Consider the following 24726-nt stretch of genomic DNA (forward strand, 5'->3'; position numbering starts at 1 on the left):
TCTGCGCCTGCGCTCTTCACACGCCTCCTGCAGGGCATGTTTGGTAAAGTTCCTGCATGCAGGCTGCCGCCAAGCAGAGGGAGTAGCACAGCTAAGGAAAAGGGTAAAAAAAAATGGCGGACGGCGTTGTTTGGCGACCCCTGTGAAATGGTCGTGCGACCCCAAATGGGGTCGCGACCCACAGGTTGAGAACCGCTGTCTTAGATAGTATATATACCTATATGACACATTGCCTCCTATATCAATAATATTCAGTTCTTAGAAAATATGAGTGCAAAATTCTACTTCTTTCACATCCTATTGTGAACTGTCCAAGCTCTGAAAAAACATGTAAACATAGTTTTAACATCTGGCCTGGGGATCCATTAGTGTAAGTACGGCAGCTGTTAGGGAAACTGACTGCTCTGTTCTGCAAATTAGGTTTTATGGTTTTAATGGCTTTATTGTTTCAATGTTTTTATTGTTATGTTTTTTATTATTTGAGGTACTGTTCTTTCTAAATTTTTCTCACTGCATAGTGTTACATATGTGAGATGGGCGGCTATCTAAATTTCCCAAATAAATAAATAAAAGCAGAATATTGAATTAAACAGATGTGTGATCTGATTGCATTATCTTGTAACTTATCTATGAGCACATAATATCTTCCAAAATTATTCATTTGAAACATGATGTCATAATTTTCCCTACTATCACAGGACCTCCACTACAATGGAGAATATACTGTCCATAATGCAGGATCAGATTACAAATAACATACCTACAGATCTATCAATCTGTGGTAATTCATCATTGTAACCCAAAACAGCAATGTACACCTAGCTAAAACCTGGGGAAAACAGTTACACCAGCTTTAAAGCTTTTTTTTTATAGAAAAACAGATGCATTAAACATCTTTAAAGCTTTTTTATAGTAAAGCAGATTCTTGATTATGATAATATAAAAATAATTTCAGTTATTAATTCAGTACTACCACCACTTATTCTGCTACCAATAACAATGTAGGCTTTGCTGACACACAAACAGAACAAGGGCAAAGACAGAATATTACATTTTGTGGCTTGATAAGTACATTACTAAATAATTCAAATCCTGTCTGCTACATATAGGGCTTTGATAAAGATTTCATTTTGCTTCTTTCTTTAGAGCCCTCAGATACTCATATAATCTATTGCTATTTCCAAGTTAAAAGAATAGATAAAAGATGTTTTCTACTATGTGCGATGAATTAATCTAAAATTATAGAATGTACAGATTGGAATAGAACTTGGAGGTCATCTAGTTCAACTCTCCCTGTAGTGCAGGAATCCATTTGTATAGCATATCCTGCAGATTACTATTCAACTTATTAAAGGAGCAAAGGAGAATTTGCAGCCTACTGAGCAGTTGGTTTCATTGTTGAATAGTAATTACCATTAAGATTCGGTTTTTCTGTCATATCCAACCAAAATCAATTTCTTTGTAAGATTATTATGTCTTGAAGAGCTTCAGAAACAATTCCTATCTTTAGACTTCCAGTTTGCCATCGGCGCCTCCGGACGCATGGAGGTGAACTCCGTCTTCAGTATCCGACTTCATCCCACTGGGGGATCCTGGAAAGGGTCAAAAGTTGCCCTGTAGGAGCAATGAGCGAGGAGAGGATCCTTGCTTGATCGTAGGAGGGCGGCAGCCCTCCCGCTTGATCTGGGGCAGCTCTCCAAACCGACAGGGGAAAGACTGGTCATAGCAATGTGGCTGCTGACAGCCAAAGTCAAAATTACTACTAAGCACCTTTAAAGCAACACGGATGAAACTGGTTGAGATCTGATCTTCTCTTTAAGACTCTAAATATCTTTCCTGCAAAAGCTGCCCTAAGTATTTTTCCCCCTGTGAAGAGAGAGGAAAAGGAATTCCTGCCCCACCCTCTAAGAACAGTGGCTACTGACTACCCAGGGGAAACAAAGCAATTATAAAAACAACTTTAATCTAATTGGATGCATATACTTTCGAAATTTGGGGACTAAAAAGTTTTCCTAAAAGTTTTCTTATTCCTATTTCTACTGGATACACTGATTTTTATCTAAAAAGAAAAGAAATAAACTTTGAAAAACTATTATTATAAAATGGGGGACTTAAAAAGTTTTAAACGGCACCCGTGACATCTTGTGGTAAAGTTTGGTATTACAACTTGTTATTGCCTAAAAGAGACTTGGCTTGAAGCCCAGACTTTAGATAAAACTCTTTCGATCTTGATACCACCTGTGAGAAACTCAGCTGTAAAGAGAACTTCTGGGCAGCATAACTGGCCTGCTTGAACTATGAATGTAAACCTTTACTGACTTTCAGAGTTATATATGAGAAATTGCTTTCCTATCTCTCTATTTGAGGAACATTGGTTATTATATGAGATGATGAAATACCTTGGACTATAAAATTTTACTTGACAAACGACTTCTACCATAAAGACTACCTATAAACACATGAAATAGAGGTCCCATACCTAGGTTATAAAATTATTTTTAATGTCTGATTTTAAAGTCCTCAACTTAACACATTATTAAGAGAATATGGATGAAGACCAGGAAAAGATCCTTTCCATGTTGAAAGCAATACATGAAACCACTCTTTCAGCTTGTGACAAAATAAGACCCAACATAAAAGAACAAGATGCCAGCTTAGATACACAAACCCAAATCTTGACTACAACCAAAGGATTAACAACGCAGGAGATAACAGAAGAAGTGGAACAATCAAATATTAAGACAGAGAACTCAATTGACCAACAAATACAGTTAATGGAAAATCCAGAACAGGGAGTGACAACACTGAAAATGGAAAAGACTTTCTATATAAATCAGAAGAAATTTGAGAAAGAAGAACAGATTGAATGGAAGATAAACATATCAGGACAATCATGGGGAATTGGAATAATAGGGAGATGATTTAATGAATACAAATGGGCTAGCCTTCCAAAAAAATGGCAACTAAATGGTTTCTCTTATTTCAAATAATATATATATAATATATATATATAATCCACCTTACATATTATAATTAACTCAAATTTTCTTATCATCTTTATTTGAATCTCGGAGAGGTTTTTGTTGGATGCTTTGCTTTGCTTTGAAAGGAACGTTTTCACATGATGGTGAATATAGAGTAGGTATGTTTTTACATTAAAACTCATTTTTGATTACGAAGTGCCAAGAATGGAATTCATGTTTGGATTTCACTATATATTATAATAGATTTATATCTTGCCTTTATTTCATATAGGTCCAGCTGGTGTACACAATGCTTCCACCTCCTATTTCCCCCACAACAATAATCCCATGAGATGAGTTGGACTGGAGCAATACTTCAGCTGCCTTTTATGCCTTCACAATCTTCCACTTTCTAGTCCAGCTCTTATGTACTCCATCAAACTGGCTCTCACAATTTAGCACTGGTCTAATATTATTTTAAATTTAGGATCCCTGAAAAATTTCTGCTCTAGCAAAATATTTGGTAATGCATGCCTGTGCAACATGTGAGCTGGGATGTGAGAAATATGATTAGTTCAAAGTGCAGTGCTACTGAATTCTAAAGCTGCAAATCAAAGGGAATAAAACAATTTCTGACAGAGAGGATGAAAAGATAGATTTGCTATTATCCTTCTCCCATTAAAAAAAACCCAGACGATATCAACTCCATTACAAGAGAAATGGAGAACACAGCTGTTAGGTACCCAGGAGAAATGAAGCTGGATAACCTCCAGGAAAAGCATCAGATTTCCTTTATCTGTCTAACTTGCAGGCAGCAGTTCCAACTATCAAGGAAACTGTGAATGCTGCAGCAGGTGTGTTAGTATGAATATGAAAAGCAAAATGAAAAATCTTCCTTTTCTCTTTCAGATTAGTACATTTCAGCTTTAATCACAGAGAGAAGTGTCTGTGTCTTGACTGGGTGCCATTCAAAAATGATTTGAAGGAAATGCTTTGGACCTTGTGAGTGCAACACTCCTCTGCTATTCATTAAAGTAGCCTAACTTTTTTTTCAGGTTTCTATGTAAGCCTGAAAGAAAGGCACCACTGCTTCAGGAAATCCACTCATTAAAGTTAACATGAAGCAGCCACATCTTTTCCTATGACTGTGTGATGTGTTTGGTGTTAAGAAGTTGGAGGCACACATGAAGAAACAAATTTCAGCCTTCAAATCTGAAATGCTATGTAGCCTTTCAGACACCCTTATCTCATCATTGAGGACCTGCAGCCAATATTACTATCAGAAAAGGTATTTGGCCATATATTTACACTGCATTCAGTGTTGTGGTTTCCATGAAGCCTGGGAGTTCATGATAGCAATAGCACTTAGACTTATATACCACTTCACAGTGCTTTACAGCCCTCTCTAAGCAGTTTACAGAGTCAGCATCTTGCCCCTAACAATCTGGGTCCTCATTTTACCGACCTCGGAAGGTAGGACGGCTGAGTAAACCTTGAGCCGGTGAGACTCAAACTGCCAAACTGCTGGCAGCCAGGAGTCAGCAGAAGTAGCCTGCAGTACTGCATTCTAATCACTGTGCCATCAGGGCTCTAATGATATCTAAGTTTTCAGTAAATAAGAAATAAGTTTGTCATTATATAGGGAAGACTGTTTGTCAAAGATCTATAATGCCACAATGAAATAACTTTAACTCAGGATGTTGTACTTACAGTATATCTTGTATTTTGTCTAAAAACAGGCTCATCATAGTAACAAAATGATACTTCTCAATTCATGACTACAGAAGGCTTGGGAGCATCACTTTGATATAGAAATGAAGTGAGAATCCCAAGAAAGGCTACTGAAATAGGTAAGTAGAAACAAATACTATTCTCTTCTGAAAAAAAAAATACATTAAGGAGCAAAAAACAAAATCTCAAATGATCCTATGATCCGCTACAAGGGGGCTTGTGTCTTTTCTTAATGCAAAGTTTCCTTGAAAGAGTAGCTTTTACTTCAGCAACATTTTTTCTAGGCACAGCAGTGGACATTTGGCTACCTCTGCCACCATTTATGGTTCTCTTATTTCCCCCTTTAATTACCATATTCAGGCTTACCCAACATACTCCCACACAGAGAGATCAGGTCTTTTTTGTGAAAATGGGAATAATTATATTTTATTTGAGAATAAAACAACAACGAGACAAATTTGCATGTGCCTTTTGACAATAGATTTGTTCAGAATCCTCTTATTCAATATTGCCCAAATCAAAGTCATGTTGTTTATTTTTGAATGTGCGAATAGAAGTAATAAATTATAACTATATCAAATTTAATGGAATAGATATTATGCACATGCACAAGTATATGTATCCACTTGCATTTTGTTTTGCCACAAAAGACTGCCCTGACATATATAAAGAACTGTGGACTTAGTATGCAAAGAGTAGAGCAAAAAGCCAGTGAAAAGAATATCTCATACTTGCGTAAAAACTCTAGATTAATAAGATGCATTTGTTCAATCTCTAGCTTTGAACTTGTTTTATATTAAAGATTGTCCAATCCTAGTCCTGATGGTTAAAGTTTATTTCATTGTTTAAGAACTGAATGTCTTTATTTCTTTGGTGTGTATTCTACTACATGTATGTGTTTTGCTGTCATGGTTCATTGCACAGAAAGCCATATGTTTAGACTGATTTGGTTATTATTATTATTTTAATGCAGTAAAACTTGAATTACAAATATTATGACTTAGTTGATATGAATGAAAAAATAGATTTCTTCATCATGAAGGTAATAACTGTAAGCTTAAAAAGACCATGACAAAAAAAAAGCAAACAATTTTTTTCCTCCAGAATATGCTTCCTTATCCAGGCATACTATATGACCACTATGCCAACAGGGACATAGACACCAGTTATACTAATATGACAGACAAGTAAAGAGATGTGCCCAGAAACTCTAATTTTTTTACAGAAAAACAGTGAAAATACCAGTGTTATTAAGAGATAAGTGAGTGGCACAAAGAACAAGAGGACTAGGAAAGTCTTATTGGCTTGGTTCACAGGTCAAATATGTGTCTTAAGCTAAAGCTGGATGAAATCAAGACCTGCTTTAGGGAAGGTTTTAAGGAATGAAATAAATAGCTTAAGGCTCTGCAAATTCCTAAAAATGTAAAGCATAGGTAAAAGCCTTAGTTTCATCCAATTTGGGGAGCTTTGCCAACTGCAAAATGGATGGCAACCTCATGCAGTCTGCAACAAAAATGTTACACTTATGGATAAGAAAGATGAACCAACATTCGCAATACATGAGCCAATGTTCACATTAGATGCCCAAATAATTCGAATTGTCCTTAATTAGTAAAAAAAATTGGATGGAACTAAATTGTCCATCCATAGAAGAATGCATCCTTTAAATGATTAAATAAGGAATTACTTTTTTTAAATTATCAAAACATCTGAGAAGAGCTATATAGGCTTGTACAAAGCATTCTGTTTTAATCTTGGTGTCATGGTAGATTCCTGGTTCAGAACTTGTGAATATCTCAATATTTAAAACATACTAACAAAAGCATATTTTATAGATAAACAAGAGACTCACATCCTTGCCAACCAGGTCCTCTTGATTTTCTACGATTCCCCAGGGAGCTATTCCAATAGTGCATATCTTTCCTCTAGATTTTGAAGCATGGTCTTTCAGTGCATCCCCAACATGCCGAATAACTCCTGAAAAAGAAATGCTAGAATATGATAGGATGACATTAATATCTGCTATAAAAATGCCTGTAAGTTAAATTTTGAGATGTGAAAATGAAAACATTATGAATCAACAATAGATTAAGAAATTGCATTAAGATTTAAAATTAAGGTGAGAAAGTCAGCCAGTATATAGTTCATGATTTTATGGAAAAAAACGTTGGACATAAATAGAAAAAGTATAAGTTTACTTAGAGCTTTGCTCTATCGCCTTAAATCACATTTTGATTTAACCTTGTTGAAAAAAACAAGGAAAATGAAGCATTAATCTTGCAGATAAGTGACAAAAGAATTCACGATCATAGCTAATTCATTACATGCATTCTTGCCTTTTTTTTCTAATCTTAAGTAGAGATACAGAATTTGTGGTGATCTTGATGTTTTAGGACTGCAACCCTCAGCAGTCTCAGCAGTATGGCAATGGTGAGATATGCTGAAAACTGTAGTTCAGCATCACTTGGATCACAGACTTGGTCCCTGACTTAGGATTAGGTCTTTTGTCTTTTTGATTTATACAGTAGAATGGCTTCCATTAGCCAAGCTAATTTAGATTGTACAATTTTTGACTGGTGGATGTTGGAGTTAAGCTAAGAGGATACTGGAAGAATAATCATATTAATTTCTACACTGAGTTGCAATATAAAGTGTCCATATATGTAAGGGACACGAAATGAATGATGGCTATCAATACCTTATGAAGATCCTTCCATTTCTGTGTACTGTAAATATGAGGCACACATGAAGATTTTAAATGCATACTCTCCGTGCAGATAACAGAAATATTAATTTTTCTCATCCCTGAGTTCTACCTGTCCAATCCATTACTGTGAAGTTGAATTGTCAAAAATAAAAATAAACATAAAAGGGTGGAGTAGCATGGCCCAATGTTTACCTGCCTGTCTGCCAGTTCTATATCTCTGTAGTCTGTTCAATACACTGATGTTAATTTCAATTTAGGAAGTCACTTTTAATAAATTATTTCCATCCTCTGGAGTTGCATTAAACCATCATCAGTGTCATGGCTTTTTGCTCTTTGTCCACGGTTATTGTCTTTGCTGCTGTTTTAACAAGCAGCAAAGCAAGCATCGGGCAATTGGCAGGCAAGCAAGCCACAGGCATTTAACCCTCTTCTCCCCTCCAGAGCAGTATCCTGACAAATATTGTTAATGGACCTTTCCTTCCAATGAGAATAACAACAAGGGTGGGGTGGAGGTTATGATCATGTCATTAAGAGATGACTTTATTTTTTCCCCACTTCCTGCTTGGAATTCTATTTTGGTTATCTACATTTTCATAAAAGATATGCATGCTAAATGAAAATGCATATTTAACGTAATGTTTATAAAAAAGAAGGGAAGGAATGTGCAGTGATATATTTCTTTGACAAGCCTTCTGAGATATACTTGCTCCAGTGATTTTTCCCTTGACCGTTTTTATTACCTGTATTTACTCCGCCTGTAAATATCCATGCTCCAGTTGTCATAGCAGCTTTAATGAGGCCTTTCCCAAATACTTGTTTGAGTTTTGGTTGCAGTTCAAAATTCTGGAGACCTCCATGTACTGAGATGAGGAGTTTCGGTAGTTCAAGCTGCCATTCCTTGGTCATCAGGTGTAGAAGAAGATCAGGTTTTGTGTCAAAAGACACCCGCACATACTAGAGAGCAAGGAACATTGATTGAAAATGAAAAAAAAGTTAAGTTGTAATAAGCATATTGATTCTGTAAGTTGAAAAGATAAGAATATTACGTACGTTCATCATCTTGAGTTAATCAAATATTAAAAAGAAAAAAAAGTTGGGATCAAAATCTAATAATGACAACATTTAGCTAAATGGAAATTCTATCATGGGGTTCTTGGTTTTTTTGTATTAAAGTAATACAAGTCCATGAAATTGTTGTATGTCCTCCATGGTTATAAGATAAAATAACAGTTTACAACTAGTTACAAACATGTGTATGTAAAGTAGCTAGCACTGAACCAGAAGATTTTGTTTCATTTCAAGGTTCATTTACACGTCATGTTTAATTAAAAATGGTTGTGAAGAATATGCCACATCAGTACTTGGGGTATTGAGCCTTTGGATCAGCTTATGAGAAAATAGTTTCCCATCATCTGTCCTTACCAATGATTCATTAATTTAACTCTAAATTAATTATTTTAATCTGTAGCAATGCTGATGGTTTGCAAATGCTAACATAGAATGCATTTATTTATTATCCCTCTTTATTATTTTTTTATAAATAACTCAAGGTGGCCAATATACACAATATTACTTCTTCTTGCTATTTTCCTCACAACACAACACTATGAGGTTGGTTGGACTGAGAGAGAGTGACTGACCCAAGGTCACGTAGCTGGCTTTCATGGCTAAATTGGAATTAAACTCAATATACTGTTTTCAGAGCGAGCACCTTAACCACTGCACCAAACTGGAGGAGCTAGCAATGGAACATGGGCACTAATGCAGCATCTTCAGTTTATCTATTTCATAGTTAAATGTGAAGTGTAAACCTTGTCTTAGTATGAAAAGCCTATCAGCAAAAATAATTTGCCAGTAATGGGAAGAAATGTGTTGCAATTAAATGAGACAGGTTTTTTTTTTACCCAAGCGATATTTTATTAAATATTTACATAGCATAAGATCAAGAGAACCTTAAAATTGCTTGGAGGTGGGAGATACTTCCAATGTAATCTACTGAATCCCCTGCATAGATGTAGGACAAAAGGGGAGGAAGCTAACCACCAGACTGCAAGAACCCAAGTGAGTGGTCAGATGAGGAGACCCAAACTCCTTGGTAGCCTCACACTGCAATGGACAAGGACACACATTCAATTTTGCAGCTACTAAGATTGTTGGATGGGCAGGCACAAAAACAGCCAGGGAAGTGATTGATGCCTGGGAAACAGGCCTCTCGTCAGTCAACAGGAGTGCTGATTTATCACCAGCCTATCTTAGAAGATGAAGGTTGGGCAACACAAGCAAATGACAGCTAATGACTTAAAAGCCAGCCATCAACACACCCCAATCAACCTCTAAAAAGCCACATACAACAAGCACTATAAATACCACACACAAAACAGCCCACACTCTGCCAGAGAGAAGCTCTCTGAAGATGGGGTCCAGCAGGAGTCCGAAAGCTCGGAAGACTAAACCTCTGCTCCTGGTGACCGAATCAGATTGGATCCTGCAACATTATCCTGGGACATGTATATGCACCTTCATTTGTGAAAGTCTTAAAACTTACTCAGCATGCTGATTACCATTTTGAATAGATAATTTCCAAACAGCAGTAATATAATGAATTACCAACTTTCCAAGATCGTGAGATACATAGAATAGGTTACGAGTTGTTTTAAGAAAATTACTGCTACCTTTATACAGGGAAACTGTCTCTATCTCCATGGTAGTAATCATCCCAAAGAAAGAAAAATGGATTATGTAAGCCAAGGTCCATTCATGTAAGGACAAAGGCAATAAATCTGTACAACTTATTTGACAAAGCATTTCATGTGGAAGCAAAACAGCTTCCTGAATTTGCCTCTTGAACAGGCTATACAAGCTATTGGATCCTCCCTAAACATTGGTGTGACTGTTTCGAGGCTCTCTCTAGTCTTCTGATGTATGTATGTGTGTGTATGTGTATGCGTGTATGTATGAATACTCAGATGCTGCTTCCCTCAAATGATCTGCATATGCCTCTAAACCCAATTGTTATTATCTCTTTAAGAAGTTGTCATTTAATGATATTTTGAGCTTGTCTTAGTCTTTTAACTACCATTTATTGAATCAAGACAACTTCAAACATGGATTTAGGAAGCTTTTAGATTTTTACTGTGAGGCTATAGTAAATTATATTAGAAGTTAAGCTGAAGGAAAAGGTATGAGAAGTGGGAAGGATATGAATTTAAGGTCAACAAATTTAACAATAAACAATAATTTCTCATTACTCTAAACACCATAATTATCTTTCAGATTCTCTCATTTAACACAAAATAATGGAATTTGACATTTTTGGGACTAGCATTTAGTTTACATTGCTTCTACAATAAAACAAATTACACAGTTGAAATATATGCCAGAACATTATTTGCCTTCCATTTACAATTATATAATCTGTAGCATAGCATAAAAACTGGTCTGGCAATATCCATACCAAAGAAACCCACAAAGTTTGGTAGCACCATTAATCCTTAAGAACAATGAACATAGTGTGACACCAAAAGCACAGGTGCTTCTGGGGCATGGAAGAAAGGCAAGAAAATGTAAGCAACAAAACATATATTATGGCGCCAAGCCTACAATATACATAACTGTTGGAATGCATGTACCCAAGTCTGAGTCTGGCACTATAATGACATTGCACATGTCATCATTCTTACATAATCCCAGTTTGCTGCAGATGCCTGTAGCAGCATGTTTGCTAAATTTTATGTAAATGGATCAATGCATCCTTGATTATTTATATAGCCGTCCATCTTTTAATCAACTTTGAACAACTCCCAATCAAAAATTAAAAGATATATAAAATTATATTAAAGCTATAAAGCTCAACCAATTAAAACATTAAAAACAACAAAACATGGTGCCAAATCAGTTCTATTATGGGATTATCTAGCCTTCTCCCAATACTTGGAGGAAAAGACAGGTCTTCAAAGCCTTATGGTGGACACTTGCCAAACTTCAGGGGAGCATAGTGTTTCATAAGGGAGGGGCTGCCATGGAAAAGGCATATTTCCTAGCTCCCATCAGATGGCAGTATTTAGGGGAAGGCACTAAGAGCATGCCCACCCTATCTGACTTGGTAGGACATATGTCTTTAGGGAAAGGTAGTCCTGAAGATAACCTGGCCCTGTGCCATATAGAGAGAGTGATGATCATCACCTTGAATTGTACCTAGAAAGTGCAGCTGGCGCAACAGAGATGTTATATGGGCAAACCTATGGGCCCCCATTACTATGTGCACTACTGCACTCTGGAGAAGTTGAAGTTTCTGTGTGGTCATCAAGGGCAGCTCCACTATACCATACTTATTCTACACTGTTACATTGTAATAATAAATTCATAAATCTTTCTCTCTCTTCTCTGTCTTCATATATGTATGTTGTAGAATAAGCAAACTAATACAGCTGGTAAAATAAATGAAATTACAACTTTTCAGAAAGGGTAACCTGAAAGTTTCTCCAATCACATATATCCTATTTTAAATTTACATTGGTCTGAAAAAGTTATTCATATTTTGCTTGGTAATTAGACAAGGACAAATCCTTTCTTCTTTAGTAAATGCAGTATACCGCACTGCAATAAGAAGTTTGTCCTTTTATACTGTATTAAATAAATACAGTTTTAAGAAATACAGTTTTTATTACATGGTTTTCTGCTGCAGAGATCTCTTCTCCTTTTAGCAAAACTGACAAAATCTAGTAAGAATCTATTGCCAATAAAATTTTATTTTTTGCTGACTCCAAGATCACATTAATTTCCATCTCGGGACAAAGTTCATTTCAAAATGTTATATATAATATAAAACACCTTCAGATTTTTAATAAGGAGAGAAATGCATTCATGGTAAAATGTAGCAATTGAATTTGGGCTTGGCTTTATAATTATAGAAAATGTTTGAAGTGCAGAAAGTAAAGATCAGAAACCCAGAAATGTTGCTGAAAATACCAAATACATTCTGATAAATCTTCATTCCTAGTTATAACCATTCTCAATACACTCTTATTCTACACTATCACTGAATTTCCATTTTTACAGTTGAAAACCAAAAACTGCTGTCTGTATGACAGTTGAGCACTGGTTCATCTTTGTTCATAATGTCTGCAGTGAGTATTAGTAGCTTCCCATTGTTTCAGACATGTACTTTTAGCTGTCTGAGGCAATACCAAGAAGAAAACCCACATTTTTTACCTCAAAACATGTGGATGTTGTGTCATATGTCTTGCCCACAGATTTTCTGCCCATTGCTTGTTTCTTCCAATTCTGTTTTATGTATATGTACATTTATGTTTATGTAAATGTCATTGATTTTCTTAGACCAGTGGTCTTCAAACTTGAGATGCCTGAGGAACCTTTCTCAATGTGAAAAATCAGTGTGTAACACATTAATAGATACGTTTCTTCACAAACGACTCTCTTGTAAATGAAACAAAGGAATGAAGATTTTAAATTTTTTGCTGAAATCATAACAATCCTTAGAATAAATTGTCATATATAACCCCTGGATGATTCTCATGGAGCTCTAGGGAACATAGTTTGAATATGGTAATCTTTAATAATAACCTCCTTGGGAGCAAAGGTCTAAGTTACCAATGGATTTCTGTAATATACAGATTTCTCTATACAGTATAAGAAATAATTATAATGGTCCTTATATGGCAGCCTAGACAGATATATTTCTTGCTAGAAAATAACACACACACACCCATATAACAGATAGAGTAAGAAATCAATTTGGACATTAATTTTTTTTAATTACCATGGCTTTATTTGAGTGACCACCTCCTTGAAACTCAATTGTTCCAAAGGCATCAGTGGGGCTGAGTTGTGTGTGCTTGCCGACTGACCACTTCTCTGACTGGATGTCATTTCGAGCGAGGCGGCTTTCGTTTTTCTCATTCTGAATAATGGAGATACTTGGAGTAAGTCCCACATGTTGACCTATTAGGCGCCCACAGCAACACCTAGGGCATTAAGCAAAAACTACTTAAAATTTTGTTATAATAAAGCAAAAGATTAAAGTTACGAGAAGTCTTGCATAAAATAAGTAATAATTTTATCAATAGAATGAGATACAGATCACTAAGCCAGTTGTAATGTTGTACAAAACTTAGTACTTATGCAAAAAGTTTTCATAGTATAATAGTCTGTTTCCTCTCACACACATACACAAAATAGGAAAAAAACAAGCAAAAAACTTTGTTAAGCTTTACTTTATTTTCACAGAGAAAATAAGATTATAACAGTGACTGGCACAGCTGTGGACTAATTCTGATGCAAGTGAATACATTTAGAATACATCATCCATATATTTAAAACATATTTTATTCATTGTTCTCTCAGAATCCAGAGGCCAAATTAAAAGATTGTATTTTGCAACTATTACTATCTATTTACATAAAGTATTGTAAAAAAGCAGCTATGAGAGCCAATTTGGGCTAGAGATTAAAATACCAGGCTAGAAATTGGAAGACTGTGAGTTCAAGTCCTGCCTTAGCGATAAAATCCATCTTTCAAGTCAGTCGCTCTCAGTTAAATGTAGAAGGCGGGGTCCAGTAAAATGGAAATCACCGCAGGAAAAAAAAAATTTCTCCCTGACATGCCTTCCAAAGCTTCTCCAAAAGTTGAAAGGCCACGTGGAATGCCATTGGCTACACATGGAAATACAGAGGAAAAGAACAGTCCTATGACAAAAAGGTGATCTTGGAAATGATCCATTCCTCTTTCTTTTAATTTTTTTTCATAAAGCAGCTGCCATATCTCTAACCTGAGGTACTGGAGGAGATAAAAAATGAATCAATGTACATTCTAAGTACAGAGTATATTTAAAGTAGTTGTTGTTTATTGTTAAAATAAAGATTTTTTTCCCTGTAGCATATTCAAAGCCTTAACTTTTTATACATTACAGCATGCTTACTTTCATATTCAATGCAAATTAAGTAACTAAATATAGCACTCTTACCTATGGGGGTCTTTGGTGCTGGGTATGATATGGACACATTCCCTTTTGTAAAATGCTCTCTCTATCCATGACTTCTGAGCCTGAAAAGAAACAAGATGAATTTTGAAAAAAAGCTATTATTAAATTTTAAAGAGCCATGAAGTATTTTAACAGATGCCCTGCAGCAGCAGAGCTCAGGGCGGATGTTATGCTCTAATGCACACCAGTGCATTCCTTCCAGATGATAGGCTGCACACTCTATTAATATTAATGCCACACAATCTATAAAATATGGTTAATGGAAACAAATGATAAATCAACATTCTCCAAATGATAAGAAAGGCCTTGATATTGTGTTATTTTTCTTTTATGAATTATCTTTTTTTAAAAAAAAAATCTGTTGTGCATAGTGGAATATTGAATATTTTTGCCCTTTAAAACAACTCAAGGGCATCAGAGGACCTTTATATTTTCTACATTCTGACATATAAGTTTTAGACTGGAGCCTGGGAGTATAATTCATATAATTCATCACACAATTCGTATGGAAAGCACTTGGGAAAAAAAGGAACACAGTTGCAGCAAAGAATGTTAAATAATTAAGAAGAACACACAGAAATGTAGGCATATAAAGTTGCATGAGGTTGAATTCTGGTGGGGAGATATTATCAGCAAGCATTGCCAGGAGCTTAAAGTTCAAAAAAAAATTTCCCTCCAGATGCACAACAATTATATATTCACACCTGTAAAGATAAATCTAGAGTAGGCACGTATTTCTATTACAAATTTTAAAGCATTCTATATTAAAGGTTAATTAAATGTCAGTATCAACTTTGGCTGATCAGAAAGAAAAAAGGTTGGTAGAATGGAAACTCCACACACTATGTAACACAACATTATCTTTATCTAATTCAATCTGCTGTTTTCTACATTATATTCAGTTTTAATAAAAGGCAGAAGAGCTTAGGCCAGTGGTGGCGAACCTATGGCATGAGTGCCAGAGGCGGCACTTGGAGCCCTCTCTGTGGGCACACGTGCTGTCGTCCCCGCCTCTCCCCACGGCCCCCTCCACACCAGCAGCCCCCCCGGAGGAGAGCCACCCCCAGGCATGGCCAAGGACATGGCAGCCGGGCAGTGGGGACATGACTCTGCCCTTGCGCCCTGTCGCAAACTGATGATGCTGTGGGGCACGGGTCAAGGGCATGGCCGCCATGGCACTAATGGGCCACCTGGGTGATCTGTGGCGGGCCATGAAGGTGGCGGGTGGCCCTGCAGGTGGGTGGGGGTGGGGCAGGGATGGAGCAGAGGTGGGGCGGTGTGGGGGTGGGGCTGTTTTGGGGCACTCGGTGTCTAAAAGGTTCGCCATCACTGGCTTAGGCAAAGAGGTCTGATTTCCCTCCTTCCCCTCCACAAGCTTCAGAGCAGATTTGGAAGAACAGTGGAGGAATTCACAGGAAAAAGATGGTATGGATGGACCAGTATGCTGATGGAACATAGGTGTCTACAAGACAGACATGTGATTAAAATACTTTGTGACATTACAATGCAAACCATGTCACTTATGTATCACATTCATCACTGGGATGTTAAAGGTGTGGGCTTTGCTCATGATGCCACAGTACATGTTATCTCATTTTTCCATCACCGTGACTATATAGGATCGCTCATGTGATAGAAGAACATCAAAATATAATAAATATATATTTCTCATTAATCACATTGTTAAAATCATTGGATATAAGAAATGACACAATAGATAATTGTTCATATAGCAGAAGTACAGGGAATCTACTGAGCCTGAAAGGAAGCAATAAACCAAACCAAACGCACATATACACATGTGCACGCACACACACAGACACACACACAGAAAGAGAAAGAGAGACCTATCTGGCATAAAATCATTTTCACTTTATACTCTGAGTAGAATCTGTTATCATCCCTCAGGCTACACTGATGAGAAATGCAAAAACAATAAAATACATGCATAATTTTAGTTTCTGTTTATACAAAGCCCTCATTTGAAAAAGAAGAAATTATGACTAGATTTTAACACTCAAGCCATGAATGGAAATTATTACTTTTTAAGGCTTAGGAAGTTGTTTTAACAAATGTTCAAAACAACTTATTGATATTTAAACTGTATTAATATATAATGTTATTCAAATATAAAATATATTTGGCCATATAAACCAATTTAAAAATAAACTTTGGTCATAGGCCACTTACAGAATATAGATATGGGAAACATTGACAGTAGGATAGCATATATGTTTAATAAATATAACCATAAGATTTACAATGTAAGACTGGCGGAAACTTAATAATTCAGATTCTAACCAAAGATTTAAGAATTATTAAGGTTGTGTTCAAGAATATAGGCAATTCCAAGCAGGGTAGATTTTTGTAAAATTAGAATATTGGACACATACTGAACCTGGAAATATTTATGTGCATTGATTTTATAATCACCCCTTTCTTCTTTCAGATTTTAGCCTTATTTCCTTTTAACTTTGATAGAGCCTACAGAGTTCTGGATATTTTCCATTACCGTACTTCTTATATTTTAACTTGAGGTTGGACACAGGGGTCTAGTACTTTTAGTGCATTTTAACTTTGATCTGGTAAAGAAAATGGATCCAATTTTTTTTTACTGTTTTAACGCTATGTGATGAAATTGGATGCAAAAAAATCATCCTTAGGTAGAACATTTATTTAGAGATCAAGCAAAACATTTAATAGCCCATTTTTATTGTTAGCAGATATTTAAATAATGCAAACTGTTTTAAAACTAATTTTAATAAAGATGAAATATGACTTGATTAATCAAGTTGCATCCCTTTGTGTATTACAATATAAACAACTGAAACCATTGATTTCTTAAATTTAGGTGCTTTCCCTAGATAGACATCAGAAACTGAGTAGGAAAAAACAGTTCAATGATTCACTTTTTTAATGCTACTCTTTAAATTCTTGTTTTATTCAACTTCATTTGCTTACTTATTTAGTTAACCTTTGGTTGATTAGAGTCTTGAAAATAAAGAATAAAATTATTGTTATGTACAGGTGTTCTTAAAAGGTAACTTGAATTCACTTTTTGGAATATGGAAAAAATATATCAAATGTAAAACATTTTATAAAATCACCAGAAAAGCTAGCTGGTTAAACCAAACAATATCTATGTAATCATGCCTTCTACTTTAAGCATCATCTAGCAGGGAAGACATGAATTTAATGGTTTGGTAGGCAGTGTTCAACTACATCAGGTCAAAAGAACAATAGTTATGACATTAACAAAAAAATTATTACATTATTATATGTGCTCCAATTTCCATGAAACATTAATGACAATCAGAAAAAATAATGAAAATATTTTAACCTTCAATTGTAAAGTGCGAAAAATATATCTTACATTTTACAACAATGTAAAATAACCTTCCTAGATTTAAAATGTTTATCACTATTTAGTTTGCCTCAGATTCGCTGCCAATAGCTTATTACTTATTAATATTTTTCTATACAATTGTAAAAGAAAATACTCTGCCCTCTTAACTGATTTATTACTGTACAAAAGACGAATCGCAAGAAAGAGAAATGGCGCAAAACATTGCTATTTAGTTTAAATCACCAAAACTGAAGACATGAAAATAAACCGCCTTGCACGTCCAAGTCTTTTTTTATAATTTAATCTTCGTACATTTTAGTTTTTATTATTTTAGCTTTAATTAATAAAACACAATGTTATATTAAACGTTGTATCATTTGAGTGAATATGGTTTCAACATTATTTTGTTATTAAGACTAACAACAACAATAACAAAACCACAATGATAATATTTACCTTTTGTTCCACATTGAGTCTGTCTCGTGCTCTCTCTGATCTATTTGTGCTGTCTAAATTTCACTGTGGCTGGTCATTCTACTAATACTAATGCCCCATGACTGCCCACCAGACAGGTTTTTCATTCCAGTTTTGACCATGAGATGTTAAAGTAAGCAATGAACTTGCGCCCATTAGCTACTTGGAATGTCCTGTTATGGGATTAGCCTCATTAAAAGCTCAACAGAGATTCACTCATAGCTTCCAAATACTGCCTAAATTTGAAGAACTAATCTGGTGCCAAAAAAAACCCGTAACCAATAAACAAAAGATAGCCGGAGATTTTGGATTTAACTGGCACAAGCCCTGACAAGCTAATTGGATGGATTTTCTTCTTTCTCTCTTTTTTCATTTCCACAAAAGGTCTTGTGCAATTGCGATATGGTGTTCTGAGTTCTGAAAGTTCAACTCAGAAAAACAAATCCTTCAAAAGAAACAGTGTATTAAACTGGAAAGGATCTGAAAGTACACGGGATATTTATAATCTTCCAAGAATGAAGATTAAAGTGTGCTTGGTTGACAACTGCTGGGAATCTTATGAACTAAAATCTATATTATAGTTCATTAACAAGAGTGTTTGCCAAAAGAAATGGAATTTGCAACTGCCTTTCAGCAGTCTTTAAATACAGTAAAGTGCATTTTTCAGAAATAAATTAAAATGTGAAACTCTTAATTTACAGAAACACATAGGTAAATTAAAATTTAGGGACTGGTTTTCTTGGATTCTCACAAGAGCAAAGTAAGTCATGAAATAATAAAGGTAGACAATGACAAATTTTAAAAAAAACTTATAGAGAAAAACTATCACTTCTATGCGGCATTTTGGGATTTTTGTACAAGAAAGATTATTCTGTACTTATTCAAAGGTTACCCTCACACTTTGCAGATACTTCCTACTGATTGCAGTCTTTTGTACTAAATTTTATATTTTTCCAAGACTTGTATTTCTCCAGAGTAGCTCTTGGGGATAGAAGAGAAAAGAATGCTCTTTGCACACCTTCATTCTCAGATAAAAAAGCATTTTGCTTCTCTTTTCAGGGAACTTCTCCAAAGATTTTGGAAATGACTTGTATTCATACTTATTTAAAACAAAAGAATCTATGATACTGTTATGTTAAAACAACATGTCTCGAATAAATTCATACTTGAGATTTTACAATGTTTTCAAGGAATAGGAATGGATGTCTTCAGACAGTGACTTCATTTTTAAGATTATCAATGTACATAAGAAATAGAACAAAACTGGGGTGCCAAACTTTGCAAAGAGGGTAGTGAAATTACAGGCTTAAGGCTTTGGGGTTGTCCTTTTTTTCAGATGGGATTCAGTACTTTGTATTTCTTTTTGTAAGGAACGCTGCTGATAACATAATTTCACACTTAGTAGTTTAAAATAAATCATGCCACATGTTTTAAGAAGAAATGCAGTATTCTGAATCTTTTTTTCTTCATTGTTCAATTGATTTAAAGCAGCTTTGCCTATTTTGCCTCACCACAACCTTGTAAAGTAGACTGAGTTGAAGACAAGAGCTATAAGCTATGTAGAGTTTGGATTTAGCTCTCCCTGCATTGGCTAGGAAAAGTTACAAATAATTCTCGATTTATGCCCACAATTGATACCATACATTTAGTTGTAAGTCATTGTGGTCATAAATTCAGGCATCCACGTGACTGGACCAGTTTTTTCAACATTATATATATATATATAATATGAAGTAAAATAAGATGATCACCAGGATAAAATCATAAACATAAATGTTTACTATATAATAGTAAATATATATATATTCACTGAAGGATGTCTTAATCACAATGTTCCTCCTTGTTATTATATGAGATTAGTGTATGTGAGATAGCAAGGATACTGTGAATGGGTATATAGTTAACTAAGCACCAGAGGTTTAAATGTGACAATTGATTACATATATTGATTATATATATTCTATTAATATATATGCAGTATCTTAAAACTTGTTTTGCAGCTCCATTATAGCATGAACCCTAGGATAATTAGACATTTAAATATTTTGCAAGAAATTTAGTTCAGCTTCCTTTAAGATCATTGTAATGTATGTCACATACAATTCATTAATTAGATTAGACCATCCTTTATTATCTGGCAATGCATGAAAAAGTAAAGTTTGCTTGGTTTTGACTTGGAGCTTGATGAATGTGTATCAAAGCAGTCAGTGGCACTGGCATTCACTGAGGGGACACAAGTGACAAAATGGGTGTCATGATGTCCTAAATGTAAAAGATCATGACACCCATTTTGACACAAAGTTTGTTTGTTGAGGAAGCTCACAAACAGTGACAATGCCACAAAATGTTTAGGTCTCATAAAATGTTATCTGCTAATTTTGATTTCTAAAGATGTTATCAACCTTAGTGTCTATTTTCATTTCTAAGAAATACCTCCCATTTTCAGAAGGCTGTTTGTTTTTATACGTATAATATTAAAATTATTCACCAATGGATGGTAAAATAAATAAATTAAAATGAAATGAAATAATTAGAATCAGAAAGTGGCCTCTACATAATAGATATGTCATATCTATTATGACATATATGCCACGCTTTTCTGTAATTCCACAAAATACCACAAAACCTTGAATGTACTGGCTGTGACAATGAATTACTAGTGTTTATTTACCACGAAGACTAAATATGCAGGAGCTGCTTGATACAGAGTCAAACCCCTGGCTAATGCAGTGAATGAAAATGATCGGTAAGTCCCAGGCATCTGAACCTTGCAATTCTTTGTAATGTTTTAATATGGACTCTGTCACAGAACCATAGCCCCATACCCTTAGAACTGAAGGACAGGTTTGAATATACAACAGTAATTTTTATATTCAGCAGTGTTTAATTTCTAACTGCAGTTACCTGGCTGATCTAGATCAAAGAAATTAATTTGAATCATGGGGCACTAAGGAAGAAGCATTTCTATACCTAATAAAAGGAACAAGTTATTTCTTCATTCCTTTCTCTGTTCTTCTTTTCCATTTTGTCTCCAACAGGCGTTTGGCTTTACTTCCTACAGAGCAATATAATTGCACCTGAAAATAACGCAGCTCAAAACTGTAGGAGCAGAGCCAAACTGTATAATAAGCACAAACATATGTTTGTGCTGCCATTTCCACCAGTAATGTAACATTGCAGAGAATGGATTAATGTTTGCCAAAAAAAGTAAAGGTTCTTTATACTTTTCATAAGATGTATTGCTACAAGAATTGCAATTAAACCTTTATCTGTTCTCATAGCCTGCCAGCAAGAATAGTTGCCAATAGCTCTTTGAACACAATGAATATCAAAAACAATGAAGTATTTCATTATCACCATAGTGATACTTTATTTGATACTTTTTGAAGTACAATAATAAACAATTTAGGGAAAAACCCAAAGAAAGGTTCACAAGAGTCTATAATTTAGATAACCCTTTATACACTGATTATTCTTGAGGCTATAAATAGCCCAGAAACCTTCAAACTAGTAATTCAAAAATGTTAAATATTTTTATACTTATGACTAATTCATACTATCCTAATAGCTTCTGATTTAGAGGAATCATTTATTTTATGAATCATTTATTTTATGTCATTTATGATGAATGGACATCAAATATGTTTTTTCACTATGTTCTATGCATTTTCTATGTTCTGTGCTCAACTATTAACCTCCTTATCTAAGTTTTATGAAGTTTGGCTCACACTTTTATCCTCCTCTATGCCATGACATTAAAGGGTTAACAGGAGCACAAATGAAAGTTGTGATCAACCTCCTTGTCAGACAAGAAACTAACAGCCGTGAAAAATGGCAATTCTTTTTGCCAGCAGCCTGGATTATTGAGATAGCTGATATCAGAAAGATTAGTTTATGGTAGTTCTTATTTGACTACAATGATATATGGGCTAACATTACAGTCCCATTAAAGAGCTTCACAGTGCTAGTTCCTTGCACAGTAAATTAAGGGAATTCTAATGTAGCGTGCGAATTAGAAATATATGCTGTCAGGATGAAACCCCAATATTCATTTTCATGCTCTATGATTAAAGAAAAAAAACATATGGACATCAGTGGCAAATCTGATTAAAAACTACAGAATGTATCGCGTGTCTTTCTTTTTGGGAGAGGCAGAATGGTATAAAACCGAGTTCCCCAATCTTTCGGGGTTGGCAGCCTCAAGCGGGGGAAGAGGAAAAGAAGAGTGGGGCAATGAGCGCTCTCATGAGTGGACCAAAAGCACTTGTGATGTTTGCGGTGACACAAACGTTGGTGCGTGGGGCTGCAAATGCCTATGACGCTCATGCATACAGGACCACAAATGCCTGTGAAGCTCATGGCAACACTTGCGCGAGTGGGGCTGTGAACGCCCGTGGCGACGCTCGCACAAATGGGGTTTTGCACATGTGCAAATACACGCGAACTGGCCAACCACTCAAGTGACCTGATGGCCAATAGGCCGCAGCCTGGTAGTGGGCTGAGGCCCACAGCTTGGGGACCCCTAGTATAAAATACACAAATACAGACAATCTGGTATTCAACACATAGTTGATTAGGATCTGCTTCCAGGATCTTGGTTTGCTGTGGATGTGAAAAGCAATTATTTACATTTCTTTACTATTAAAAAAAGGATTGCAGTCATCAGGAAACAATTCAGTATTAAAATGAAAACAATTCCTGGTATATTAGGTTGACAGAAAAGAATTGCTATGGCATATGCTAAGCAAAATAACAATAATTATGCTGTATTTCAGAGGGTATCTTTCAAGTTCAATGAATATATCCAAAATGTAGTCAAGCTCTATCACACAGGTGTCAAACTCGCCCCGTCATGTAACGTGTTGCGACATATTGCGACTCTTTTTGCATTGCCGGCAATAAATGGGTGTGGCTTCAGTATGATGAAACCGGCCCGCAGGCCGGCAGTTTGACACCCCTGCTCTATCACAAACCATCTATGTTCTTAAGACTATATGCAAGAAATAGGAATGTGTGTGATTTCTCTCCTATGCATCTAATTTCTGATTTGTCAGCCACTTTAAAAACTAGGAACAAAGTTTTACAATTTAGTATTATATCAAAGGCATGTTACTATATTGTGTCTTTTTCTAAGTGCAGAATAAATATTGGGATTGTTTTTTAAAGGCATACATCATTAAATAAGAGCATTAAACATGACTACAAAGAAAATGAATGAGTAGTACTAAGGTTTTAGGTATTGGAAACGTAGTTAATAAAGGGACTAAATAAAAGTACTTAAATAATTTAGTAATTTGCATGCCTTGACTTGATCTGAATGACTGATTTGGCTACTTTAGCGCTTAATAAGTACTCCAAATGCAAAGGTTGTATGTAATTTGGTTTGGAAAAGTTACTTGTAAACCTTGGACGTATTCTGATAGCTGGTAGCAGTAAATTCTATGGAATTTGATTAACTAGAGCATTCCAACTATTTGCCCCAGCAAGGTTCTATGTTAAAACATGTTGATTATTTCTTAAGCATTGTTTGAATGTGATTTGTTGAAGAATTTCATTAATACAGATCAGTCCCTTTATTAAGCCATGGTTAATTGGAGTCTCTGAGCTTGGTTAAGTACCTTCAGAAAAGTGGATTAGTTGCTTTAATTTTATGTTCCTTCATAGAAAAAAAAAGGCTGAGAAGAGTACAGTGATTACTTTTTCTGTTAGACAAGAAAGGGAAAAATGACTGCATTTATGTATTAAGTGAAGCATTTTCTAGATTAGAGTGTCTAATATAGATTTTCTTTCCAAGTTAGAAATGTACTAGTGGCCTAGTAATATAAAGAAGATAAATTGGATCACAACAGGCCCCATCTTGATCTACATCTGTTCTGACAGACCATGTGGGAGCAAACAATGTGTCTGTCAGCTATATATCTGCAGGTGGGAATTAAATGGAAGCATTTCTCTATGCTGAATATCATAGTCTTGTCTATGTGTGTTGACTCCGCTTGCATGTCATTTCTGTTTTCCCAATTGGCTATGGTTCCTTACTTAATGCAATCGTGACGATGGGATATGAACATACAGAGGCAGCCCTTAAAGTGTGTGCCAAAATCTAGCTGTCATTCTCAGAAATGTGTCCTTGGGTGTTCATTTAACATTTTTCAAGCTGGCTAAATATCTATGCCAAATACAAATTTCTAAATTCAGAAGTGTCCTAGTTCTGGCAAGATTTAATCCCTCCCAACAGCTGTTCTCAAGAGAAAAAATACTGGACATTTCATTTGAACAAAACATTGGCCTTGTGGTGAAGGAAAATAATAATCCATATTATTTTATATTGCTCTTATTACAACGATACCTGGTTGCAGTTAATAATTTCTCATCTATTCAGATTTCAAGACCAGCCAAATTTTAATTTTTTTTTAAATTTTATTTTCAGTTGCTATTATCTAATCAATGAGACCTGATTTTCTTAACGTGGCTAAGCTTTGTTTTACTATTTGCAAAATATACAGTA

At 35.2% G+C, this 24726-nt stretch overlaps 1 protein-coding gene across 1 annotated transcript in view; it reads right to left on the reverse strand.

Annotated features, from left to right (window-relative positions):
• LOC114922334 (transient receptor potential cation channel subfamily M member 3-like) overlaps positions 1 to 24726 on the reverse strand; it is a 229584-nt gene that overhangs the window by 14975 nt on the left and 189883 nt on the right. Inside the window, exons 2-5 of the mRNA XM_029283437.1 lie at positions 14384 to 14463; positions 13181 to 13385; positions 8142 to 8355; positions 6547 to 6671 (exon numbers count right to left, since the gene is read on the reverse strand). Coding sequence (XP_029139270.1) covers positions 6547 to 6671; positions 8142 to 8355; positions 13181 to 13385; positions 14384 to 14463 — 624 coding nt within the window. The remainder of the gene's footprint in view (positions 1 to 6546; positions 6672 to 8141; positions 8356 to 13180; positions 13386 to 14383; positions 14464 to 24726) is intronic.

Source organism: Protobothrops mucrosquamatus, unplaced genomic scaffold (assembly GCF_001527695.2).
Source record: "Protobothrops mucrosquamatus isolate PMUCROS unplaced genomic scaffold, P.Mucros_1.0 scaffold87, whole genome shotgun sequence".
NCBI classification, from domain to species: domain Eukaryota; kingdom Metazoa; phylum Chordata; class Lepidosauria; order Squamata; family Viperidae; genus Protobothrops; species Protobothrops mucrosquamatus.